Here is a 17,102-nt window from a genome sequence, read left to right as displayed (position 1 = left end):
ATATGTTGATGTGCATATTCTTTGTGGATTTCATTATACAGGTGTGTTGTCAATAAAGGCAGTTTAAAGTGCACTTGATGTTACTATGCATAATTTATGACACATAGTATCTCACGGATATATCGGTTTATTTTGTACACAATCAAAATGAATGTACTGGTCTGTACCAACTCTCTGTTGTATTGTTAAATAAGATTAAGCAAGGGTCTTAGTTTCCTAGGAATGCCATAGTGTGATTGCGATTTACATGAAGGTTGCGTTTTTGAAGAGTGCGCATAATTTGAGATTCATGTAAATTGAGATTATTGTCTCCAAATAAATTCAGTATGTTAAAATTAGGGGATGCCTCTGCAAAGTAGATTAAAATAAAAACTAAAAAAAGTTTTCATAAAAAACAGAGAAACTAATTTAAAACTAGGAAACATAAAATACAAACTTGAAATTATGAATTTTAATTAACATAACATATGTAAGTGTAATTAAAAAACGAAAGCTACATTGAACAGTAGTGTTCATCAAACCACGTTGCCAACATCCTTTCCATCCAGTTCACTATGTTTGGGCTTGTATAGCATTTTTTCTGGTTCGAAAGGGATGTTCCAGCTTTCACATTTGCTTTCATTTTTTCAACACTGTCACATATATGTATTGTTCTACATGTACTTTCATTAAGGTTCAAAGCATGCTTTATCATGGCAGTACTCTGACCAGCTTCATACCTTGGCACTACTTCAAGTGTAACCTTTTAATAAATAGCATTCATTAGTCTCTTACGACTATCACTTGCTTGTCTTTTAGACGCCATCACTAATGACGTTCCAAAATTATAACAAACAATTTTTACATGTACATACGTACAAAGCACTGGGGCCACAACAAACATAATGGTGCTGGCGTAAGAGCTAGGTATTGTGGGTAATGTTTGCATGTGACGGTGGCACAATCCATATGTATAAGAGAGTTTTCTCATTAGTAGCGATTTTTTTCGCATTTTCCCCATCTCGATTACTTTAAAATTGAGATCGTGCAAATCGCTATCACACTGTAACTATCATATTTCCCTTAAGAGATTTCATATATGGCAGGGACTACGCTTACAGCCAATTATATTTATGTTAACTGTATGAAGCTAACAGTCTTGAAACATAGAACAATATAGAAACAATGATAAATAATTATCCAATACAATTTGATATGACAACTTGCCCCCATGGAAAAATTACATCATAAAGTAATATAATCCCTAACTATCGGTATCAAAAGTAATTTATGTCTATTCATTTTAAAAATGTAAAGCAATAGTGAAAATTAATAGTTTGTGTAGGTGTTCTAGGGTTTAACTCCATTTTTCAGCACACGATAGGCTATACATGGCCGCCAGTATTAATGGTGGCGGAAGAACCCGGGAAAACCCCGGAAAGAACCATCGACACATGAGAAGCTACTGGCAAGCTTTCTCACATACCCACATTAGCCGAATCCGAAACTCGAACCCTCGCAGAGGTGAGATGGAAGTGATCCGTACCGGAGAACGCCTCAGACCACTCTGCCCCTCAGGGCTCCCTTAAAATTAATAGTGTTGAAAATAAAATTAAGCATTCTGTTATGATATGGTACATTCAACCTCAAATTTATTGACTATGCTGAAGCAAATAACTTCTGGAACACTTACATTTTGTTCACAAGAAGTAATTACGTGAATGCTAGAAAAAAAGCATTAGAATAGATGCCAAGAATAAGGAAGGTGCATCTGACTGGACTTGCTTTCACTCCCAGAACTGGAGAAAGAATTAATTGATGCATTAATTACATCTTTTTGTTTGATCCTCATGACGTTTCTCTTGGACAAGTGGGTCGTTTTATGCATGGGTCATAATGTTCATACCTAATTAGTTTGGGGATTTGGCTTATACATGAACTTGCTTTGAGATGATACACAGTAATAACTTACTAGTCTTACAGAATCATGGTTATAGCATGCCTGGCTCATCAGTTCAAACACAATTGTATTAGATATTGATGAATAAGACCAAGGGAGACTTCACTTAGATTATAGGTGGGGTCTGCTCTGAAATTAGAGGGGCAGCTGTTGTGAAGTTACCAGATTTTGTTTACCACTGACTGCCATTGGTTAACAGGCTCCAAATAATTTGATCGGCAGACCAAAAATCAAATGCTATCACCAATTAAATAAATTGTAATAATGGAAGATGATAACAAGCCTTTTGGAATACATATCAGACATTATTCCAAGAAAGTATAGTATCTAAGATCATATTAAATTATCTTTACTGTACACACACACACATATATATATATATATATATATATATATATATATATATATATATATATATATATATATATATATATATATATATATATATATATATATATATATATATATATATATATATATATATATATATATATATATATATATATATATATATATTCGTTCAATCTTCAAATGTAGTAAAGCCAAGTGAACCAGTGATGTCAGATCCAGGCAACCTTCAAGAGAATGCCACACTGTCTTCCACATGCAGTGTATACAGATGTAGACCTGCAGCAAACATCACTTGGTCTGGAGCTGGAACAGTCTTCACCACCATCACTGAGGACAAGGCCACAGAAACCTTCAATATCACCTCAACATACAACAAGACAGTGACTAGACAAGACAATGGAGCAACATTACTGTGTATTATCACACACCCTGCTTTAAGCTCAAGTCTTGTTACATCAAGGAACCTAACTGTATGGTGTATGTATATGTAATGTTTATTGTTCATAAAAATGAGTTTAGTCAAATTTCGAACAAAATAAACATATACACATATTTGTCTGTTACATTTCTGAAGTTTTAAAATGCATTTTGAATTTTCAGTAAAACACAACTGTGAATAATTTTCTCATTCCTGTTCAGATTTGTTGTATTGTTTAATTCATGCAATCACTTGTCATGGAGAAAACACTGAATAATGAAACTAATGACTTAATTTAATCTCTACAACTTATTTTCAGTCGCCCCTGCCAGTGTGAGCATAACCAACAACAGAGAAGTAACTGCAGGATATAAACTGAGTATGCGGTGTACCACTGGGGTCTCCAATCCAACTGCTATAATACGTTGGTTGAACAGCACGAGTGTCCCTACTGGAGAACTGAGTGCCACCTTGGAACAGTCTGGGCAATATGGTGGTAAAATTGGGTTCCAAACGTTGACCATCACTCCTACCCGCTACATGGATGGAAATATTATTACCTGTTCAGCTGAGAACCCCCAGACTACTGTACCAAGAGTTAGTGACAGTGTCGTCCTCAATGTGACGTGTAAGCTATGCTACCTTAGTTTCTGTTTTTGTGTATATCTACAGTAATGGAACAAACTGTGCTTTTCAGTTTTGAAGGAGTCCCAAAAGATTAGTCTGATTGGAACAATTGGATGGATTTGTTAGTCTATCCCATCCTCAGTAGACAATCATATTATAAATGCAAGTTTCAACTAGTTTCTTCAACATGCTTGAGGTCATCCATACTTTAGTTTATGTTTAATATACACTTGTATTGCTTCAATTGATTGATGTAAGCGTTATGCCCAACTACAAGATTTTTCTTCTTTAAATACATGACTGAAATGTAATACTTTAGGAGAACTACTAATACCTAACAAATCCAGTCCCAATTAAAAAAAAACTTTAACTAATAAGCTAACAAGCTAAAGGTTAAATGCCCACATAGGTGGCAGATGGGCAGAGTGTTCTTCCCTTGTCACAGGATTGACGCCAAATCCCATTACTATATCAGTTGTTACTTCTGCTTGTACCACGTGACATGCTTGTGTCAAGAGGTACCTTGCATAAATCCTCTGCAAAGCTTCTGGAAATGCAACACTCTAAAGTTGAAGGAGTTTTTACTTCAAAGGGATGTATACTCATCCTATTATTTTCAAATTTCTTTCTTTCTAAGTCAGCAATGATCTGCCATGACATTAAAACACTGTTCTGTCACCTGCTGGTATGTATGCACTTGCACTAATAGCCGATTGTATTTCACAATAATTCTGGTTATAGTTTTAATTGATATGTGCATGCCAGTCTCTATTAGGCTATACACAACTTATTGCGTGTGTATAATGTCCACTATGACCGGATACATATAGGTTAGTTGTGTATACCATGTATTTAGCATCTGGGTGCTAATCCTCAATGATTTGCTATACAGGTCATCATTAAGAGCATTTCTACAGATAGTATTGTGAGCTGATATTGTATGTTAATGCTTCATCGGTTTCATTAGACCATCTGCTAGCACTTTGTTAATTGTAGCTATATGTAATCGTATGAGCCGATTCCTACTGATACATTATCTCATAAAATGGATATTGTAGTAACTGTGTGGCACAGTTAGTTTTTATTTGCTGGTTTTAGTGTGCAATATAGAAAACGTATTTACATTACTGCATAGCTTCCTTTCTGGTCCAGTAAGTACAAGTCAGTTTTCAATATAAGGTTTACACCGTAGTGTCTAACTAATGCTCTGTTACTGTAAGCGATTCTTGAGTGACTTTTATCTGTATAGGCATCTAAATAATTGTCCTTCATATGGTAAGTTCTTACTTGAATTGACCTCTCGCTTTCCAGTTGGCCCTGATGATATTTTTCTACCTGTACTGGTCACGTGTACCCCTCTACAGGTGTTGGTCATAGTGGACAACCCTGTATGGTTTCATAGAAGTCAAAAGCAGGAAATTAACTCCACCAATTGTATATAGGATCAAGATATGTAATTTTCTCTGGTTGTCATTCCTGCATGCACTACATATCGGACTTGCCTTATGTATAGAAGTGGGTCATAGCATGATGACGAAAACTTCGCTTACTCCCAAAGGGTTTGTACCATACCATTCATGGGCAGTGAGATGGAGAACTATGACAACGATACGTTACAGTTACGCTTAGGATAATTATGGATCAGACACTTGCATCAAACATCTTATAACTCATATCATCCTCAATAACTGGACTGTCTCATGCTAGATACGATGACCATGTTTCTTAACAATTATACATACAGTATCAGCCATCAGCAAAAAACTTGTCCGAATGTATGAATCAGATAGAGCTGCCAAGCTCTACCCATGCATGATACTCAGTTTAGTGTGCCATAACAATGAACCAGCTTAATTATTCCAGTTATAAATAGACATAATATGCTCTACCTCTATGTTATGAAATGGACACTCAATGGAGTGTCCATTTGATAGCATAGAGGTACAACATCCTATAGGCATAATATCAACAATGAACTTATATTATTTTGAAGTACTTCACTCTCTCTCAATCCTCTATTTTCCAGTAAATCTGCTTAGTGATATGTTAGAATTAATGTGCTTCAAGTTATGAGTGCTGCAGGTGTAGTGGACCACCGTTATCAAGATTGTTCTACAACTGCTTTGCAGGTAATACAGGATATATCGATTTCACTATCTCAATCTTTAGATGACAAAATGGCCATTCCAGTGCTCTAGTCATTATTATACCTTACCTAGAAGTGCCAGGTTAGATAGGTTCCTATATCTGGTGAGAATTATCTACCCAATATATTATTTTTAATAGCTTCCACAGTCTAAAGTGTTTTTGACATTTCGGACTGTGTACATCGTCCATTAAAATTCCAAGCATCTATGGCATTATATCACAAGTGCCGCCTCTATTCCATTAAAATTATCATGAGTCGATTCACAACTTCATTACTGTGGGATCAACCTTGTATCCAATATTTTAATGATCCACAATATGCAGACCACAACTTGTATCCTTCCATTATGAATCTCAGTGGACTAATTGGGTGCATATAAGATGGTGTTCATTAAATAACATATACATACAACATCCTATATCCATAATAACAACTATGACCTTAATCAGGTGGAAGAGATTCAATGCTCTCTACCCCTAGTCACTCTCAGTTACAGTTATATTTGAGGGATTTACAAGGAACTAACAACTCCCGAAATAATTGGAAGAGGCAGAGGGAGTTTCATCGTGTCCTTTAGCATTTCCACAAGGTCATTCCTGTCTTGAAAACATATATACATACATGCCCAACATCCCGCCATTGTCTCAGATCCCGGTGGGAAGAAGACTCCAATCTATCATGGCGACATGGGGATCCAACAGTAGTTCCTAGGGACTTGGTATTATGTTCAGCGCATGTGCTAAGCATTTGGCCACAGCTCGTGCAGCTTTCATGCAGCATTTACCAATTAATCATCAACTTATGCACATTCAATAAAATGTTACACTCTTGAGTTTGCGATGCAATTCAGCAACGGGTCATAACACTGTCAACTGTCCTATAACTTCAACATTGTGGCTGAACAAAACTGCAAAGCAGATCAATTACTCAGACCTTAGTTTTCTTGTTGAAGTTTTTCTAAAGCAGTGTCATCAACATCAGTCTATATTTCAGTTCGACTTATCCTAGGTTGGCTAATTTATTGGCAGATTCTTATTTCTGCAAATAGGAACTCGTCCAAATGGAATACCATGTTATTCCCCCAGTTTGATGCAATACATTGAAATTGAATTGATTTTATTTGTGTGATAGACATTAGCAACAAGGTGGAGGGACTACCATCGCATCCCTTTTCACACCAATCATAGGCCTAAAGCCTGGCCAATTGCTGTTTTATTCTTTGGAATGGCTAAATGTATACACATATCAACACCTTTGATTCTAACGTGATAGAGGATCCACACATATCTAAGTATATTTTCATACTGATTACTCAACCAAAATAGTGACTACAAGATTAACTGGTTCACTATAATAAAACAGTGGACTATACTATCATTGGTTCACACCAAAACTCTTTATTCCAATGGAGACTTCCATGCCACAATATCTAACTTTCTAGACTTTTGGATGATAAACAGTTAGCACCCATCAGAGTTAAGCGTACCATTCCTCCATCACTAGCAGAACGAGTGATCATAGAAGAGAGGACAATGCATGAAACAAAGACCTGTCTGATCTTCTATTAGACTAGTTTAGAATCACTTGGAGAATGGCACTGGAACCTGGTTTAATTTGTCAAACACTTAGCTATTTCACCTATATTGCAAGTTCTGCTTCCTCACTGCGTTGGCAGTTGGCAGGCAAAAATCATAAGTACTTTTCTTGGTGAGCCCATCTACTTGCAGGTCCAACATGATGGATCAAGAGAACTCATCAAGGCTCCACTTGCAAGGGTATCATTGGTTCTCCTTTCATGCAAAACCTGTTTCCACATTTACAATAATGATAGCCATGATGCAACCGTATTAGTGGACCTAAATTACATGCATTTTTTAATAAAAGGTGGGTCAGTTTCATTAATAACATAATCCTCTTTCATTGAAAAGAACAGGCTTCTGTTCATTGATAACCAGACTCATTTTATGAAATTATTGTCTACTCCACACACTTCAAGTCAAGACCACCTACAAAATCCAGTAGGAGTTTAAGGTGACATTTCAAATAGATAATGGATCAAGGAAGATCATACATTTTTACGTCCCAAGCAGGGACAGGAAAATATAACAGTACAGACCGTTTAGTCTTGCATTAAGTGGATTATTCAATCAGCATATCGGGTAATAATTCCAGCTCAATAAATTTGTTATGCATTTCGGTTCACGAGGTTAGACTAGTTGTCATGAGAATTTCCTTTGACTAGAACTGTTCTCTAACTGACAATAGCTATACTGTGGGATAAAGATAGACCACATTTTCCGGTCTTTACCCCTGATATATGATGTCCCCAAGGGCTCAACTCGATCTGATGGGACCTATAGCCATGGTACAGTGGGTCACTTTTCCAGGTTATTCGACTGCTTGATAAGACGTGACTTAATGATTTTTGTTGGATTTGTTGGAGATATAATTTAAAACAGAAATTAATATATTTTGTAGAATGTTTCTTCGCAAATACGTGCCCAATTATATTACACTTACACCCTCACAGACTTCCCACAGATGCATTCATATAGGGAGCCTGTCCTCCATTAATGACTGATATATTGATTGCATTTGGCGTCTCTGCTTGTATCAAAAGGAGATAACTCTGCCCAATTGCTAACTATTCGAACAGATAACTTTTCGCTCTTGAGTTAAAATTGTATAATGTGGCAGGGCTTTATTTGCGAAGTAGTAGTTGTTTGTCTAATGTATCTTGATTCGGTAAGTATTCGCAAATAAATATTTTGCTAGAAAACAAATAGTTTCACAAACAATATGACAATTTTGGGGTGACTGTGTATCAAAACTCTGTACCATTTTTAACAGCATATATAAAATACTTATATGAATGTTACTGCTAACTATTTGACTGTAGCAAAGCAAAGCTTTATGTCATTATATACATTTTGAAAAATAGTTATATAGGGCATTGTGTTGTCTTGGATAAAAGTGTGTACATGAACTTATTTCTGGTGCCAATGTAACCAATGAAAACCCACTTTTGGAGTTGCTAATTTTTTTCATCATTCTTCTTTTTAAAATTACTATTTTCATTGAATGCTATGAGATCATTTATCATGCTACTTAAATTAAATCCAAGAGAAATGAAATGGTTCAGTATGTTACATTATGTAGTTTTATACAGCTTTGCATCTCATAAAGTTGATACAAGCCTGTATCGAACAGCTCAAATTATTTTTGGAACCCCAATTGTTGTTGTGAGGATTTAATCCATTCCATATTTGATCCATGGCAAAACGTTAAACACCTACAAATTGTTGGAAACAGTTACCAAACTTCCATTATTAATTGCTGGAGTTTAATGTCAGGTGATAAAACTAGCCCTGAAGCCAAGATTTTATAAATTAAAATATATTTTGAATTTCTATAAGGATAGAGGGTCTTGAAAACAATTGTCGTCCAAATTCTTGCAAAAAATGACACTTTCTATTCCTTATTTTACTTGAAACATTTATGTATTGTCACTTCTGATGAATAAACATTCTCCTGTTGGAAAGAACAATAGAGTCCCACCAATAAAATGACCTATACAGTATACATGCACTCAGAATTGATGCGGTCTATTGCTGTGTATATGTATATTCAGCCTGGTGACTGTGTCAACACTGTTAAAGGACTAACCACATGGTTCACATTTCATTGTAAATTATGTAGTCTAACTTTGAATTTGCTGAAATTTATAAAAGAATGCTGGGTTACTGTTTATAAATGCCACAGTAATATGATATTAGAGCTTTATTCGTAAAATGTCTCCATCATTATAATGAATATGTTCAAGTGAAACGATAGACTAATATAACAGTCATAGGAGATGCATGTATATCGAATTATTTTAGTATTTCTGTTAAACTATTATGTCACTAAAAAGAATGACACCCACCTCTTAAAAGAGCCAAGAAATAAAAGTGACATAATTGTATTTATTTAGACAGCATTTAATTAAAGTAAAAAAAATATTATGGTTAAAAACAAACAGTATATTTCTCTGCTGGCAGATTTAAATAAGTTACACTTTATTGGATATTCTGTGAAGTAAGCCTCAAATAAATAGTCCATGATAATGAGTCGGGTGTCTAACTTGAACAAATGATTTTCCAAATAACTTTTTACCAATATTTCAAAAGACATGGGTTTAAATATAACTTATCTGCATTATATCTAGCATTTCAATACCATCATTTTGTCTATTTATTTTATTTCCCGCATTGTTTGTGCCACTTGAACCACACACCTTTCCTCGCCTGAGGGCATTTAACAGGAAGAAGAAGAAATGAATACAAAGTTATTGCACTTTTTCTGTCATTATGTTGCATATATTTTGTTCTCAAAAGCAGCTATGATAATACCCATGTTATTAAAAGCTCTGATTTGTCCTGTATTAATCAGGTAATACACATCTCCCTCGATAACTCGTGCACAACGGCTTACACAAACATAGACCGTACTATAGGTGAGGCGCGAGGTACTGAGGGACCTCCAAACATATGTTAAAAAAAAGCTTTAACATCAAGCAAACTGTGGGGGAGGGGAGCTGCGTTAGGGTACTGGGCTTTTTGATGACTGAATCGTCTTTTTACAATCACGTCGATACAATTTTAATGACGCGCTTTTTCTAATGAAATTGTTCATTGTTATGTTTAAACAACATTTACTTTCAAAATGTCCAACATATGAAAGATCGTTCCAACTGATTTCAGCAACCATCACGTATACGCGACAAAAATATGTGTATTACGTCAGTGCGTTTTGTTTTCTTGATGAGTCTGGTTCCCGTAATGATCTTTAATGTTATCTTTCCAAATCGGGAGTCCATAAAGCAGGGAACTAGACTAAAACTTGATACACCACCAAACAAGATTCTTTTTCTTAAAACAACGCGCGACATTTATTTCGTGAGACAATCGTCTGTGGCCAAACTCAATTTTTGTTTTGATCAATTATTACAATATTCATGTCTGGAACTAATTAATTGAAATTAATAATGAAACGTCTTATCATTCTTGAGGATATCTCTGACGGCCAGTTCAAGAATTCTCTGAAACTCGCTTGCCACAATGGTCCATATCTGTGAAATCAAGCTCTTTATTTTGCGAAGTATTCATTTCGCTTGGCTGGCATGTTATCTTTGGCAACAGTTACTTGCAGGTAGTTTATGTTTCAGACACAATAACATTTAAAAGTGTTTGATTGATCAATTGAAGTTAGTTCACCCGACATACGACCGGAGCCCGCTAGGATTTAAGATTGTAGGATTTTCATGCCTTTCAAGCTTTCTTTCATTCCACCTCTTTTATTTGATTTAAAATACATAGTTAAAGTGATAATACACAGGTGACCAGATTTTAATGCAGTGCAGCAATACAACAAATATTTCCGGAAGTCTGTTTTCGAAATATGATCGGCACTTAATTAGGTTCTCATAGAAATGATCGGGGACATATCTGTTACGGTAGATTTGACGTATTTTCGTTTAATTACAAAAATACACATTACATTTATGACGATTACACTTAAAAGGACCTAAAAAATAAACTAGAGCACAAATTTAAATTCATTATAAAATGATTTAATCTGTATTTATTTATTAAAGTACTGCCTGCCCTCGGCGTGAGTGACATTTTCATTGATCAAAATTTCCTTACATATTATTAATTGCGGTGTACCTGGAGTGTCGTTAGGAAACAAATTCAAACAATTGTATGACCCATTTTTAAAATTGACATTTCTTAGTGTTGATTAAATCTCCCGGGTCCTATCAACCGTTTTCGACGATAAAACGAGCGATACATCGTAGTTTCCGTTACCAATTTTGATCGCGATTTTCTTCAAGTTCAACAAATAGGGATCAAATTTTCGGGGTATTTCGTGGTTATAAAAATGGGATCCATGCCTGACCTCGCGTTATAAGCGGGTTTGAGTTATCGAGGAAGTGGTGTATGCATTTTTCCAAGCACTTCAGTATTGCTATTTTTCTGTTTCAGTCACTCCTTTTAGAGTGCAATATTTCTTGAGGAACATGATGATAAATAAGTTTCAAATCGAAGTTCACGCGTGGCCTAACCATGCTATTAACCATTTTGGTTTTAATCATCAAGTTTTATTCAGACAGCCAATTAATAAAGTGAACGAAAGTCTGTTGTACTTGTTGGTGCCATGTCTTATTTTTTTCATCCAAATATTTGCATCCCCAAAGTTGACTTTTACATTTATTAATATTTACATAATTTCATTATGTTTTATTTTCAATAATGCATTTACAACATTAAATACACTAGCCATCTTTCTTTTATTTTCTTCTCTTCTATACTGTACTATTAACCAAACCATGAAATATAATGAAAACTCGTGTCAAGTGGTTTAGGTGTCATTTAGGTAATGATTAATTATGTACTTGTAGTTTGCATACTCAACTTTCCTCTTCAGATAACCCACTCGCAGTGATTACAAATGGCTCATTATTACATGTCAAAGAAGGTGACATCAATTTAACTATTATGTGTGTTTCGGAGAGCAAGCCTTTGTCCAACTTTACTTGGGTCAAGGACAATGTGATTCTGAAGACGACATTACCAAAGTCAGACAATCGAGACACTTTCACCATAGTTCAAGTGAACAGGACACATTATGGAGAGTATGGTTGTACTGCCAGTAATGGCATATCACCAAATGGACAAGGAAACGTTTCTCTTCATGTACAGTGTAAGTTACACAATTAACTGATATCAAGTTGATTGTGGATTTAACCTTTTAAACGTATTTTTCAATCTTCATTTATTTAAAATAGCCATTGCTATTACAGACTTGTGCTACATCGCATATGAAATGCGTCTAAAAATATGACCCCCATTAAAGATAGTGCCATTATTAATTGTCACCAAGATGAATTTTTAAAATGCTAGAACATGACAAGAAGTCACTGATGCAGAGAGAAGAGTACTGGGAAATTATCAGTCATTGAGAATGCACCAATATCATTAAGAATTTGTGCTAGTACTATACCATTAGATATGGTGGCTTCACATAAATGTGATGTTAAAAATATGTGAGGAAAGAAGTAAGGTTCATTTGCTGACCAAGTCTGTTCTCAGTTGAATAAATCACTGTAATAATGTAGTGACTGCGGTCGAGATACTAGCTGCCTTTGGAAGACAGCTTTTGTCTCATATGAATGTCTTGTGAGAATGAAGTTGAATGCAGTTGTTGACCTTTACTTTGTCAAATCGGGAAAGTAAATGCTTCTTACATGGATTAAACCACATACTTTTTGTGTGGGTTAATATGCAAGTAATCTCTCGCTGTCATCGCCATTTTTGCTAGGACATTTAAAAGATCACAGTCAAACCTTATTGGAAAATTGTTGTATTTGTATCAGTCTATCATTAACTGAACAAACTATCTTTCAGAGGAACATTCAAGACGATGCATAGGATAGTGTGCACATCTTTTGTATTTTCAGGTGGACCTAAATGTGGCTGAGGTCAAAACGTTTATATTACCCTTAATACAATCAGGAAATTTAGGACCCGTATTTGATGTACTCATCAATGTGTGTCTTACTAATGTTCTTGACCATGATTACTGAGAACTTTATTTTTAAATAATTGACAGTCATTGGGATCATTTAAATGTAGTGGCATGCTTGATTATTTTGATGCCCATAGTGGAAAAGACTGTCATTTGAAGCTAATGAAGGTGTCAATGTAAGGAAGATTAAAAAACGTAATCTGTTCTGACAGGACTATTGAAATTCATAACAAAATCAGTTGATTTGTCATGGGCACCATCTTGCTGCTTTAAAATCCCCTACTGTTTCAAATACTAATAACAGGTAGATGATAGTAGAATCTGCATATTGATGAAAATAAAGTCACGTGATATTCTGACTTTTGTTGACAAGATCTTAATTATCAAGATAGGGCTCGAGGTTGTGTTTGCATCAATACGCTGCATAATGCTATTAATTTCATGAAGAATCACCTCAGAATTCACCATCGATGAATGTCAATTAATGTGTTTCTCCACCAGGTTGGAAATGGTATTGCACACATCTTTCATTTGATATTTTAGTGTATGTCTGTGCATTATGGTGACAGACAGACAGACAAAACGTCGTCCGAGGGGGCATGGTGCATTTTGTAGCGTCAGGTTCACTTATGAAAGTTAGCTTGCCACACAACAACTTTCATATTTCGGGTTTATGGCGTCCTCGGGTAAGCGATGCAGGCTTCCCCCCAAAAGTCCAGTTCCTGTGTGTTCCACGGCGTTTCACAGCGCACTGTAGATTAGGATAACTCGTGCAGTTGGAACTAGGAATAAAGACTGGCGATACCACCAACCCACATAACTCTACTGACAAGACTTATGAAGCTGAAAGGTTGACTAGACCATACATTAGGCAATTCAAACCCTCTTTTGCCATTTGGTATTCTACCCATAGACCTTTTAGATGACCCAAGCAGATGGTTTATTCCAGGGACTTAATACAATTGATTCTAAATCCTAACGCATGGCCATGTCACTCCCTCTTTTCTGTCAAATTCATTACTCAATCGCACCAATGCTACTTCTGCTACCTCCTGAATCCAGCCCTTCCATACACCTGAAAGTTGGTCATTATTATGTGTAGACAAAGGAAGTAACCCTTGCAGATTATTCCATTTCAGCAGCGGATGGGGCGAACCCAACTCAATAAATCCGAGCAAGAAAGTCTATAAGGGTTATCTTAACAAAGGAATGTTCCATTTTGAAAATTAAAGTGTTCTAGAAGGAAAGGCATCATTGGAAGTTCGGGCAAAAAAGGTATGTACAGGTTATCTGAGGAGAGGTCGCACGATCGTTGCTGCTATCAATTAAAACAAGTTATGTCTAATAATGGCAAACCTCGGAGAAGCTTACATTCTAGATTAGCTTGGGAGCGAGAGGAAGCAATACAAAGTATATACCGTTAAGAGATGCTGTCATATAAAAACTTCAAGCTCGACAAGAATCCCATGTTGAATTCGCAGAATGTGTAGAACAGTTATTTATACCCGTCACAAAAGTTACTGAAAGAGTAGCAAGAGCTACTGTAGGTCTTCTTCCATCAGTCAAACAAACCGCTGAACAAACTGAAAAAATAGCAAAAAGAAATAAGCAAACAAAACAGATTTTACGAGCTCTTCCGACTGAAATAGCTGCTGCTCAAAACCTCCACCCGTTGGTGAAGAAATGCTTGAAGGTATTGGCAAAGTTCGTACTGAAATCGGTGATATAAAATATATCATGCTAGAAACAGAAACAGAACAAACCAGGGCTAAAGTTGATATAAACGATAAATTTGCCTAAATAAGTGTTAATTTAATAAAGGAAACTAAAGTAGCTGGGTTTGCCAATCATGTTTATGATCAACGAGAACAAATTCTGAAATCCGAGTATGCCGATGATGTAGGTCGCAAAGTCTGGTACAAGTGGATATTTCGTATACACTATTATGTTGATCAGGCTAGAAATAGTGATACTAGGTATATTGCTTTTTCTAACGCAATGTATAGATATTTTGCACGAATGCAACAACCACAAATACGACTTTCCTTACAGCAGCAACAGAAAAAACAACAACTACAAACTCCTCCACCGCAGCAACAGAAGAAACAAACTACTCAACCACAGTCTCCAGAAGAAGAGTTTCACGATACGCCTACTGGTAGTGGTTTGACATGAAGTGGTCTTGTTGCTTGTCCCAACAATATTCTCAATGACTGCAATAGCTAGAAGTTCTCATAGGAGGCAAACGAGATGGAAATAATTCCCGGGAAATAACCAATGAAGCAGCTGATATATGTAAGCGATTATTTCAAGGCGGTATCATGGATATTAATGTTCATCGATCTCTCATTGATGAACTCGTTGACGACTGCAGCGATTAAACGAATAAATAACAAATAAGATGATCATACGCAACAATGGTCATCGCATACCCTTTATGGTCAGAGCAGTAAACTCACGATTACCTGTTCATATAGCGTATTACGGAGATGGAATTGGTAATATTATTCAGGAATTATTTAGAAGGATGGCTCCCAAAGCAGCACCATTCGCAAAAAAAAAAAAAAAATATCAATGAAAGCTATCGACGTTATTCGTGAAAAAGCTCCTGGTGCAGCTGCTAGTACTACTGGCAAAGCTTTCACGGCAATCAAAGACAGAATAGCTCAACTATTACGCAGACGTCAAACACAAGGGAACTTGCCATCCACAGAGGTTATGTCCGCGGATGTCAGTAAAATAATAAACCAAGCTGAAAATCAAAAATTATCAGCCTTGGTGAATCAGCGTGAAGATGAAACAATAAACACAAATTTTATATCAGGAGGTGGAGCTTCCCGAAGATATAGGCGACAACGATTTAAATAATGAGCAGTATAATAAAGATGTTCAAACGTATATCCGATACAGCATTTGACATGGATGAAACAGTCCAAAAAGATGAATCTGTGCGTGATTACCAGTATTATTCTTATGAAGCACGTGTACCTAACGCACGAGGAAGAATTGAATTGCAGGTCCATGATACAACTAGATATTTTCTACCCGCTAAGGCTTTTATTGAAGTAGAATGTGAGCTTGTTAACATATGTTCCTCTTAACACACCATATGGGGATGGTGCCATAGTTGGTTTTGTTAATAACGGTATTATGGCGTTATTTGACAGTGCCATATACATAATTGATGGAAAAGAATAGAAACAATTCAAAAAGATGTTGACGTTGCCGCCACAATTGTAGGGTTAGCAAGATACTCTGACGATTATACAAGATCAACCGGTCCGTCAATGATGTTTGCCAAGGATAATATTAATATTCTTGACCCCAACCCATTTCGTTATGTACAAGTGACACATGATAGTTCAACTAATCCACAACCAGATGGAGCGATATATAGACTCGCTGATGCATTTTTGATGCCACATATTCACAACCCTAATTACAACACAGGATTTTCTGCACGTAAATTATCGCTAAAAATTAATCGTAGAGGATTTTCATGTATGATTCCACTATCACATATCTTTGGATTTTGCAGGAATGTCCAAAAAGTCATCTTTGGAGCGAAACACACACTTGTGCTTATACAAAAAGGTGACGATAACGATGCTACTTGGCGACCAGCCGCTGCTCTGGCTGCTGGTAAAGTAATACTGTTTAAACTATCGCGTGGATGCCAGTAATAACTCCATCGATTGCTGAAGAACAGCGATTACTTTCTTATATGAACACAGGCGGTGCGTCTCTGTTGTCGTGGTACTCAATGTCCAGCGATAGTAACCGAAGTGATGTTGCTGGGTTATTCACTTGGCAAATAGCAACTCAACAGGGTATTTCTGCACCGGGACACATAGCTGTTGCGCTGTTAAATGCTAATCGGGTGGGTAGTCAATAACACTTCCATATGATATTTTACACCCTTGGAGTCTATGAGGTTTCATTAATGATTAATGGACATCAGCAACCATCCGAGGATGTAATTTTAAATTTTGAAAACAATTATCTTGTGCACGCGTATCATCGATTGTTGTCGTATATGGCACGTGATA

At 36.1% G+C, this 17,102-nt stretch overlaps 1 protein-coding gene across 1 annotated transcript in view; it reads left to right on the top strand.

Annotated features, from left to right (window-relative positions):
* Positions 1-17,102, top strand: part of LOC149782381 (nephrin-like) — a 129,813-nt gene that overhangs the window by 29,967 nt on the left and 82,744 nt on the right. Inside the window, exons 6-8 of the mRNA XM_089933776.1 lie at positions 2,477-2,767; positions 3,028-3,336; positions 11,953-12,228. Coding sequence (XP_089789902.1) covers positions 2,477-2,767; positions 3,028-3,336; positions 11,953-12,228 — 876 coding nt within the window. The remainder of the gene's footprint in view (positions 1-2,476; positions 2,768-3,027; positions 3,337-11,952; positions 12,229-17,102) is intronic.

This window comes from Sinohyriopsis cumingii, chromosome 15, assembly GCF_028554795.1.
Source record: "Sinohyriopsis cumingii isolate HCF-2022 chromosome 15, ASM2855479v2, whole genome shotgun sequence".
Classification (NCBI taxonomy): domain Eukaryota; kingdom Metazoa; phylum Mollusca; class Bivalvia; order Unionida; family Unionidae; genus Sinohyriopsis; species Sinohyriopsis cumingii.
This window is presented reverse-complemented; position numbering and strand designations above follow the sequence as displayed.